Genomic DNA, 11726 nt, shown 5'->3' with positions numbered 1-11726 from the left:
TTCTTTTCACCAAATGATGCCACCTTTCCTCACCTTTCCACCAGCTGTGTGGTGCCCCTTTGCAGGGCCATGCAAATGACCACCCTGATAACCACGGTGTCTGAACTCAGAGACACAGCGGGGTTTTCCACTCACACAGGAAGAAATGGCCAGACAGAAGCATGAAGGAACAGCCAAAACATTTATTCTTCTATTTATTCTTCTTTCAAAAGAAGAAATAAATGGTTAGAGTCATTTTCAGAAGGAAAACACACAGAAGAAAGCACTGCTCTATACCCAGCAAGTTTTGCACTCCCAGTAAAATGCCTGGATACAGCAGAGGCACTCCTCTGGGAGAGGAGGAAGTTGCTGTCTGGAGGATGGTAAGGGCTGGAGACAGAGTTTCAGATTTGCATACACCCTCCTTTGACCAGTGTCTGCCTCACAGCCTTAGCAAATATGCTCCCTCCAAAACATGACCAATTTTCTCACTGACTTGTATTGCACTGGGACTGCAAGAAGGGGGTCTACTTCTCCCCCACAGCCATTTTTACACCAAGTTAGTATCACTTTTCACAACAGGCTTAGTCCCGGTTTGCACTTTGCTTGAGAACAGCATCTTTCCAGATGCAGCAATGCTGAATTAGTGTCAACATTCTTTCCAGAAGCATCACTGCAAATAGATGCCTGCCCCTCACAGTAGAAGGGCACACTCTTAAATGTGGTAATTAACAGGCAGCACTACAACAAATGCTGTAAACATTAATAACATGAAATCTTTAGTAGATTTCTTGCATCTGCTGGTGGAGGGTTTGTTTTTCATGGGAGACAAAGCAGTGACTGTGTGTAAATTATGCTCATGTCAAGTGTTAAAATGGAATAATGCACCACCCTAGAACATGCATAGAAATGACTGCTTTGCTATGTATTTTGTACTAAAAGCAGTAACCTAATCATCAAAGTAAAGCTGAATGGGCTTTTATACACCCTCGTCACAGGAGCTCTTACATGCTGTTATTTGGAATCGGCAATTCACATTTCCCACAGAAAACCAAGAGCAAAGGGCACAGAGAAACTTCCTCACTCACATCAGATGAACACCTGCAATGAAGCCCAGCTATACCACTGAGAATAAAGTCCCTGCAGCAGTCAGAGCCACAATATCCAAACAACAGACCTGGCTGTTCACTCTCTGTCCAGCCTGAATACTGCTTGCTCTACCTGTGCTGGACAAGGAGCCTCATCTGTGCATAAAATTCCTGAAGCATTCCCACCTCAGGACACTCCAAATTCCTTTGTGCACTACTTCATTACAGAAAACTAACATGAGGTCTTTGCACACAGAATTTCTTCCTTCTCATCATTTGTGCTTCGAAGCAGTGAAAAAAAAAAAGGTCACAGTCTATACTTGGCTTCTGGTGAAGGTGTCCCTGCCCATGGCAGAAGTTTGGAATTAGATGATACCCTTAAAAGTCCCTTTCAATTCAAACTATTCTATGCTTCTATTGCTTCATGATTTGCCAGTGCAGCAGCTCTCTTCCTCCAGATGTTTTGTCCTGTTTCTCTAACTCTGTCCTCTGGAGTTGCCAGCACAGGACAGAAATTTCTGCCACTTACCTACTGGGGAAATCCCTGCTGGGAAGGGTGAGGTGTGCTTTGAAAACTGTCCCAGGCAGCCTCTGACATTTCCTCACTGAGGTCACCCTCACAGGGGGAAGTTGACTTTGGCTGGAGCACTGTGTGTTCTGGCTAACCCAACTGGCAGACAAATTCCCAGGGACTCCTGGCAGGGTGAACCAGAGCAGCCTGAGGCTGCACTCCGATATTCAGGAAAGCCTGGGGCAGAGACGCTGAGTCCAGCACAGAACCCAGCCTTCAGTGCCCCCATAAAAGCCTGAGCCAGCTTCCAGAGAGGTTGGTGCCAAGGCTCCTGTACGAAAGGGAATCCAGCTTGTTCAGAACAGTGTCTTCTGTGTCCCTGCCAAGCCCCACAGGATCCCGGGTCCAGTGTTAGTCATGCTGCTGGTGGTAGTACACATTTACGGGGTCTGTTGTCGAGGGTCTGCCATTTAGCGCTTTGTTCAGTCAAGAAATTCAAGTTGGCTTAATCCTATCGTGTTAATAGATCTAAATATGGACATAAAGACCTTGAGCATACATAAGCACAATGAATATGAGTCTCTCATTCATTCCTGCATAGTACACGGTAAATTGCCAGTGCAGCCCTTTGAGCTTACTAACATCTTTAGACTTGGCCTCACAAAGATTACACTCCCCACTCAGCAATTCAACCTCCTTCTAATACTTTTAAAACAGAGGAAAGGCCAAGACCTCTAGAGAAGATGCCAAAGATTGAATGGTTGGCCCTGAAAGCAGACAAACTGCAACAGGCAGCAAAGCAAAGAGGCCATGCCAACAGTGGTGCTCTCAAGGAAAGGAAGCACAGTTTCTGTTCTGGCATCCACAGCACCCAAACACTTACACACACAATGCAGGTCCCTGCAAGGCAACAGCCAGTATCTGCTTGGAAAGGCTCTTTGCTGCTTGGAACTTGTTCAGGCTTTCTTAATGCTGTGGCTTTTCTTAGGATTCCCTCACCCTTCTGGTCATTATGGAAGAAATAAAACGACTGGAGCCCAGGCTCCTGCACTTACTGGGCCCCAGAAAGCTGACACAGCCAAGAGATGGAATATACTGGGTGATACTTTTCTTTTCAACAAAACTTTCCTTTCCTCCAAACCACAGTAAGTGCACATCATGAAATGAGCATTTGCAAGGCTGAAATCTCAACACTGAGCATTATTTAAATTTGTAGGGCTATTTAATGTTCATCACACATTTGATCCTAACAGTGCGATTTTCTATCAGAACATTTTTTTTTCCACTTCAACAAGGAAAACTGCCCCTCCAAATGTAAGCACTGCTTGTTATTTTGAGGCAGTGAGGCAAAACATACAGCACATAGACCACATTTGCCTTGCTTAGCAGATGTCTACATATCACTTGATGTTAATTTCAACATAAAAGCTATTATATTTCTGGCCTCGCCCTATTAGTTGTTAAATAATTATTTATGCTTGGCAGATAAATTCTAGGAACCTTGAATAAAGCCCATCAACCCTACTAATCTAACCATATTTGACACAACAGTTTTCACTCACAGAAGACCCAAGATGTAATGTTTGTTGCCTGTATGATTCCGTTTCACAACCTAAAAGGTAATCCCATACTTACATTTAAATGTAGACTGTATATAGGATATGTTCCAATGCTACTTCACAGGCAAAGAATGAGCTTGTTTGCTTCACTGACATTTGCAACTATAATGTGGCCAGTTTCAGTCCACAACTCAGTTTATTTAAATCTGCACTTCACAATTCTGGCACTAGTTAATACGTTTTTCCATAGGTGTTTTGGCTTTGCCTATCTACTTTGGCTGTTCTTATCATTGGTTAAACCATGGTGTGCTGTGACCTTGTACAAAACAAAACAATAACTGGAAACGTAGACTTCCCTTAATTAATATTTTTAAGCAGCTAACCTGACTTACAGGAGTGCTATTTATACACATTAAAAACTGTAGTTGCTGTGTATTCTGCATGAATGGTTTGAAAATTCCAAAAAGCCAATCTACAACAAAACTTGGAAAAGATATTAAGTGCAAGGGCCTGTATGAAAGGCTTTCAACCAAGTCTTTGGACATTCATATGCTGTTGTCTGAAGAAATTTAGTTGATGTGATGTCCTTTGAAAGCCCATTTCAGTGTAATTATATTTTTTTATCCTTAACAGACAAGTTAGAATTTAAAGATTTGGAAAAAATAAGGAATTTGAACATTCCACTGGGAAGAACTCACTCAATATGTCTATTTCTATTTCATCTGTCTGGTTAAAGGAGCACAACTTCTCTATTATCATAGTAATGTACATTATATCTGCATTTAAGTTTATGTGCAGTTTATGATTTTGTGTGATAAATAAAAATTAGTGATGCAAAAAGGAGCAAAAGGAATTCACATTGCTTCCAGCATACTGCACTTCCTGCCCTAAAAGCTGCGTGGCTTTGCTTTGCATCGTCGACAAAATGAAGCTACTAAGAGGCTTTCAGCGGATTTTGGTGGACATTGAACCTTTTTCCCTATGAAAGAGCCAGGAAAGAAAGCCAAGTTCCTCCATTCCCATGGATCTCTCCATTCCAGGCTGTTCTGCAGCTACAGCACTTATGCATCTCTCAGCCCTGTGATGAGTCCTTTCTACACCAGACCTTTGCATATGGAGATTTTAACCCTGGGTTAAAAACATTCAGTGAGAGGCTGTGGGCTGTGTTTCACTGCTGCACCCAGGAGGCACAGGTCATGGCCAAAAGCAGGGTTTATTGTAGGGTTGGTTTTACAATTTTCATTAATGACAAACTGATTTCTCTCCACGGATGTCTGTGATATTGCGATGTATCCATGAACTTCATGTCATAAAGTAGCAAAGGTGAGCAACTGCTGAGGCAGAAAAAGTGAGGAGAAAAGACTGTAAATAAAATCATGTACATCAAATAATACTTGTTAAACACTTGCCTTTTTGACATATGAATTTGATGTTATTATTGCCTTTGCTTGCTGATAACACACATCCACTTGTTAAATACAAACTGCCCAGCTAGCTAATGCAGCAGGGCTTCACATGCTGGCAGCTTCCCTTAGTGGGAAGTTTTGGTTAGCTAGAAGCAAACCAAAAAATGTGGTGGAGAAAAGCAGCACCCTCACTAGAGCAGGGAACCAGAGTCACTAACCCAGCACTAGCCCTACATGTGGCATTAACCTAGGCAGATCTTTTCTCATGCACACTTTTTCCCTCTGTGTTGGAATGGTATTGCAGCTCTGAGGGATGCTTTGCAACATCAGCAGATTCTGAGATGAACTTTTAAGATCTTCAATTGCTCCGAGTTTCATTAACAGCTGATACCATTGCTCAGATATTCCTAGGTTTTGCTTTCAAACACTGTTAATCATACCTCACTCTGCAAATAACAGCAATAAATCAAAACCATAGGGAGATGCTTTCACAACAAAGCCACCAGGAAACAAAAATGATGCTGGTGTTGATCCCCACTATCCCCTAGACTTAGGAAGAGGTCAGTTCAGTCCTGAAGAAGACACCCTAGCTGTGGGAAGCAGAGGACTGGATAACTGCAGTCAAGTGTTTTCTCTGACTCTGGCACTGGTCAGAAACTGGCCTATGAACAGGGTTTCAGTAGGTCTAGCAGCGCAGTTATTATAAATTTTATTTTGAAGAAGTGTGTGTTTAACTTGCCAGGGCCTCACTTAGGCTATCCCTGCACCTATTGTTCTCTTTGATGTGATCTGGATTTTAAGGAGAGGCCATTCTCAGACAATCACATGCTAAAAATAGAACTGACAAAGAAATATCCTTTAAATGCAAAGTAGGCAAACAGGCAAGATCTCCTGCAGGTAATTAGATTCAATAGTTTCTGACAGATGATTAAAAATCCTGACCGTACATATTTCTTTGTGGTGCAGTTTGTTTTTCTTAGGTAGGCATCCTAACAGGTGGTTTTCTCTCAAAGAAATAATCCAGTGTAAATCAGGGCTGTCCATAACTTCAGGTACTGTGACAAGGTTTGACCACAGCTGGATTACCTGAACATGGGCACCTTTCAAACTGGACTGCTTGGGAGGCTGGCACAGCTGAACAGTGCTCTCAGTGCTACCATCAGGCACAGTACTGAATGGTTAAATCACAGAGAAATTAGAGTAATTAACACTCTCTCTGTCTACTACATCTAGCACAAATAAAACTCCTCAGTGACTTCAATAATTTTGTTTGCACTCTCCCCCCTATGGTTCTGCTTGAACCAGACCATGTTTTTGTGATGAAGACTATTCAGGGCTGGCCCACTGAACAGCACAGCTGCTTTGGGATTGTGTCCCTTACAAACTGTGATCTAGCTGTGCCTGTGGTTGCCTGCACCAGTCTTTCTGTCACTCTCCACAAATCTCCACTCTCTTTCATTGGGGTATTCCCTCATTTAAAGGCTGGGGCAGCGCAGCTTTCAGGAATCAGCAGCTTCAGCATGGATTGCAGCACTAACACCACATTCTCACTATTTAACTCCAAAGAAAAACAAATTCAGAAACAACTTCATTCTTCACCAAAAAAACCCCAAAATCTTTACTTGACCAATTTCCTTGTCTGCTTTTTCTATATCTTTAACAAAAGACTCTAGTTCCAGGTTACAGGTGTACCTTACTTTCAGATATCCAGGGTTCTAAGGTTACACAAGGACTAGTGTATATGCAGATCAGCTTTCCTACAGGATTTTTGTTGCCCTTGCTTATCCCAAACAAGGGATAACAGTCACCAGCTCCTTCTCTGCTATTCCCTCATTTCAGTAACAATGCACGGGTCCTGATAAGTATTCAGCTACAGCAGTGTCTGCTTTGAGCAACAAAGCTGCTCTCCCATATCTTCTGTAACTGATTTGAGGATATTTACACCTCAGTCCAAACATCTGTGGCTGCAATTCCACCCCCACGTGCCCACATCCCGCATCTGCAAATGCAGGACCTCGGTTTAAGCACAACACGACCCAGCAGTGTATCCAAGTCTCTAGACTTTTATGCCCTACATACACTGTGGAATTTCCACCGTGCATACAAAATTACTCATGACAGAAACATTGAAGGACCATCCTCCCCCCTCCGTCTGTGAATACCAATGAGAGGTTTTCTTTTGCTTCCTGATCGTAGTGAGGAAGGGGAATTTTACACCAACATGTTTTGTGGGAGGGAAAGGGAAAGTCACTGCAAAATGTTAAAGACCAGGGGTGCAAGTACACACTTGTATTAACATTTCCCATCCCTGGAGCTGCAGTAATTTGCATGACATTATCTACCTGGGATGTTGCTATGGTTATCACCATACATAAGTAATTACCAGGGCAAATTGCACATACAGCACACGGATTCACACTGTCAGAAGCAAAGGATCTTTTTATGCACTTGAAAATGTACATGTTCGAAAAAACACTGATCACAAAGATTCCTGATACGAGAAAAACTTCAGGAGTGCTCCAAAATTCTTGTTAACTATGCTTATTGACACCTAAAGTCAGACCACGTCCAGGTGAAGAGAGACACTGCACAGGCTCAGTAGAAAATCAGCGGAAGCAACACCAGTAAGCAGAAAGCAATCAGCAGGAACAGTAGAAATCCCTGCCAAAAAGCTTACAGTAGAACCAGATGAGAAAGGCAAAGAGAAGAAGAAGGTGTGTATCAGAGCAAATAGATTGTCAGCTCCATTGATAGCACAGGTCATGATGATTTTGGGTAGATTATGTCATGAAATTTTCTTCTGGCAACTAGGCACAAAAAGATGAATAGAAGAGAAGGAGGAGAGGGTGGTGTAGACTTACACCCATGGTGAGGAAAAGACAAGAGATACGGTGTTGTGATGAAGTCAGGACAAGCCAAAACTAAGTTTAACCAAAGTGGTTCTCTGAAAGTTCCCCTATTTCCTCTCCTGCAAAGTTTCTGCTGCTGTTTGCAGGCTGGGATCTGATTGTGCTCTGAGTGGTTCCAACAGGAGCTGGGACAAAAGTTACAGTCCATCTACACCTGTACACCCAAACTAGAGAGAGCAATTAACACCCAGCAGAATCTGGATGAAAGTACAAACGCAGAGTATTTAATGCTAGGTGATACAAAGTAAATTAGACACTAAAAGCTCATTCTGAAATAGTGATACTGTTACGTTTCCAATAAAATAAAGCTTCACTGTAAACAAACAGTTTGAGCTGCAGTCTATTGGTGTCAGTGAAAACTTTCCTAAAGTTTGAAGAAGGTGTTCTGTGACATCAGGAAAAGACAAAGCTTTAAAAAATGGTGCTGATACTGTGACCTGAGTAAAACACATTAGGCTAACTAGAACATAAAATATAATTATGGAATATAAAATAATTCTGAAAAGCACAAAATATGTTTCTATAATTTAATTTGAGGTGGCATTCATAAGTCTTATATCCATTCAAACCAACCATATTTTCTGTGTACAGAGAAATATTGCAATTATTCCGGATTTACAAACTATAGTAGAATTGAGGAGAAAAAAAAAAGTTTTATTTTCCATTTGTAGCTTCTCTTAAAAAGTTCTTTTGTTTACTTAGAAATCATCTGCTTCTCTCAAACATATCTTTTTAGCTCCTAGTAGTACCAGGATACTATAATTCCATCAAGTATTTTGACTATTTTAGCAGCTAGAACTAGAAAAACATGCTGATAGAGGTATGCTTTGAGAGGAGCTTTGCTCTGGAAGCATGACAAGAGCAGGTATGAGCCAGCAGGCAGTCAGAAAGCACAGCAGCCCTCAGGGATCACTTGCATGGCCTCAGGGAATTATTAATTACATTAATCACAATTAATGATGTCCAGAAACACTGACTAAAAATGCAAGATATATGTAACCTCACTAGGATAAAGGCATCCTGAAGACAAAGATGTGAAATAAGTCATCTCAGGCTTTATCCCGGTGACTGGACACCCACGGTGACAGGAGTATTGTAACTCTAAATATATTTCATACAGAACAGTTTGTTGGCTTTAAATATATCAGTGAAAGGGAAAGTAAATATGTGAAGAGCAAAATGCAAGATGGAAAAAGTGAGATAAATATTGTTAGATTCAGAGGAAAAATGCTATAAACAGTAAGCAAAGCTCTTTGATTTGCACTGTTTTCCAGCCCATAAAACCCTAATATCTGCCAGCGTTTCATTAAAAGCTTATGAACTACCCAGCATGCCTGCTCCTGCAGAAATGTATTGCTAAAAAACACTGTAGATGTTGCAGATCTGGTATTTTGCAATGTTTCAAGGAAATCTTATGTGTATAGAACTGAGATGGATTATTGAAAGAAGTGTGGATGGTGAAAATAGCCCCACAAACTCTAATTAATCATTCAAGAGCAGTAAGTTTCTCTTAGAGATGTTCAAAGTAGTATCTCTAAACCAGAAAATACAAATATTTTAAGAAACAGGCATTGTGGATAAAAGACTTAAGAGAAAACTACCATTTTGTGAACTGAGTAAAAGGAATCAAAGGCATGTCTTCACAAAGGATTGAGAATTCAAGGTCACGACAGCCCAACAGCAAAATCTGTAAATGTTGATCTGAGTGATACAAAGATCTGGCAATGCTAAGACTGACCAGATCAACAACTGTTCTGACTGAATGTGCAGCCTATTCTCAGCATTACAATCTCAGACTTCAGCCCTCTAAGGACAAGTAATGGCAATATCATTCCTTTTCCACAAAAAGTCATATTGGATCAATCAAATCTTTATTGTTATTACTAATGGTCCCGAACCGAGTCTGGAGGGATCAGAACACTCATGATTTCCCATCTTTCATAAGACCACTGCATTTCAGGGCTCGTTCTCACTGGCACCCAAACACAAGGCAAAATTAAAATGTTCCGACGGGCAGAACCCATATCCCTGAGGCAAAGCCTCCCAGAGTCTGGAGGCTTTCCAGTGAACGACCATGTATGCACTTAGCCCGTTCTGCACGGCTCTCACTGCAGTCTCCTCACAGAAGTGCCTCCAAATTGTTCTGACAACAAAACATAGAAATTCATTTCCCACATCCCTCAAATAACTTCATATCTCTCTGCTGCTAAGATCAAGCATCAAGCTGATGTTTGATTACAACACTGACGGGGTGAATGGGCAGTAAACCCTACCTGTTACTCATGCAAATGGCTCGTCTCTTAACTAGCAGCACACTCCAGCACCTGTGGATATGCAAGCTAAAAATTTAGCACCTCAGCACAAACCCACCTCTAGAATAACATAATAGATGTAGGAAGCAGAGACAGAAATATCAGTAGACTGAGGCACAGAAAAGAGCCACTATTATTGCACAAATATGAGATTCCTGAATATGTTAACCAACACTTGGTTTTGAAGGTATATGCTTAATAACAAACAAATAAACAAACCCAAACACAGTAGGATTACATCTCAATAGCTTTGAAAGCTCAAACACAGCTGGTCTGATCGTTTTCAGGCTGCCACACACACATCACAGCTCTCACCAAACAGCACCGCAGCAATTGCTCAGCTGTGGATGCACAAACACCCCCAGAGGACAGACTGTCCAGGCCTATGGGGCAGCTCTCATGACTGACATCCAGGGGGTGCATTACTGTTCTTCTCTGTCTAATTAAGTCACAAACCAACATATTTGACTGTTCAAATGGTTGAAATCTGCTGTCGTTGCCAATGGTTCTGAGGCAAACCAGCACTAGCCCTGCATTTACTCTTTGTACAAGTCACAAAAGGCAGAAGACAGCACACGTGGAAATCTCCAACACCACATTCCTGTGGTCATTACAACCAAATCCTCTACCAGGCACAGCTCAGCTAGGCATGAGGTTTAGGTCAAAAGGAGTTCTACCAGTGTAACAACAGCACAAGGGGAAGCTGTGGGCTGGTGCAGCATCTTGCACACCCATGTTAGTGGTACACCCAAAGGCCACATCAGACGTGGATTATATACCCTGTGGGCTGGGCTGACAGACCAGCTGTTGTAATTTGAATAGTAACACCCTCAGTGTCCAAAATAACAATGGACAGCCTGGCCTCGGTGGTGGAGCACAGTTCACCACAGGACCCCTCAGCAACAGGGTCATTACCCTGCAATGTACTGCACACAATGACAACCTGTATTTTTTGAGTTGTGAATGATGTGTGTAACATAGAAAAAAGAATCATACTGGGGAAAGGAATCAATTACCTCTGCCTGGAGACTTTCACAACTATGAACAAAATAAATTTCACTTTAGGCAAAACAAACTAAAACCTTTTTCTTTGCCATATGGTTTAGGCTTCCCCTCTCCTACATTTTCAGGATCCCGAGTTCCCTTACAGTGATGGTGACAGTAACCCCATCATGGTAAATATCCTTTGTGACAGTACTGGCAACCTTTTCCTCCCCGCACTTTTGGGGTATTGACATTCAAGACAGCATGGAGGGGTTTGTTTGTGTTAAAATCACACTTTTGCTCCAACCGATTTAGGATGACAGCAGAAACCATCATCAGCCTGGCACTCTGGATGAACTAGCAGCAGCGGCGGGACAGCCACAGCCGCACCCGCTGTTTCAGCTGTGTTTATCAGGCTGAACTGGGGGGCTGCGGCGATGACCGAGAGGATCGGCCCCTCCGCTGCCCGCGGCTCCCCGTGAGGGCTCTGCCCGCGGCCCCGGCCCCGCTGCTCGGGCCCCTTTGCGGACGTGGCGCGGCCGGGCCGGGCGCGCTGCCAATGGCCGGGCCGGGGGAGGAGCGGGCCCGGGGCGGGGCGGTGCTGGGCCGGGCGGGCAGCGGAGCGGAGCGGGGCTGTGAGAGCCGGGCCGGCGGGGCATGGCGGGCGGCGGGGCGCTGAAGGCGCTGCTGCTGCTGCTGTTGGCGGCGAGTGCGCTGGGCAAGCCCACGGTGCGGCAGGAGCGGGCCCGGCCCGGAGCCGGGCAGCACGAGGACCGGCCCGGCTTCCAGTACGACCACGAGGCCTTCCTGGGCAAGGAGGAGGCGCGGAGCTTCGACCAGCTCAGCCCGGAGGAGAGCCGTGAGCGCCTGGGGTGAGCGCCCGGCCCGGGCGGGAGACGTGGCAGGGGGAGGGCCCGAGGTGGGCCCGGGACGGAGGAAGAGGCCTGGGGCTGCCTCAGTGTCCGAGGGGGCAGCGGG

At 43.7% G+C, this 11726-nt stretch overlaps 1 protein-coding gene across 1 annotated transcript in view; it reads left to right on the top strand.

Moving 5' to 3' along the window:
- Window positions 1-11378: 11378 nt before the first annotated feature.
- Window positions 11379-11726, top strand: part of RCN1 (reticulocalbin 1) — an 11947-nt gene continuing 11599 nt past the window's right edge. Inside the window, exon 1 of the mRNA XM_015632314.1 lies at window positions 11379-11620. Within this exon, the coding sequence (XP_015487800.1) occupies window positions 11406-11620 (215 nt within the window). The 5' untranslated portion in view covers window positions 11379-11405. The remainder of the gene's footprint in view (window positions 11621-11726) is intronic.

Source organism: Parus major, chromosome 5 (genome assembly GCF_001522545.3).
Source record: "Parus major isolate Abel chromosome 5, Parus_major1.1, whole genome shotgun sequence".
Lineage (NCBI taxonomy): Eukaryota > Metazoa > Chordata > Aves > Passeriformes > Paridae > Parus > Parus major.
This window is presented reverse-complemented; position numbering and strand designations above follow the sequence as displayed.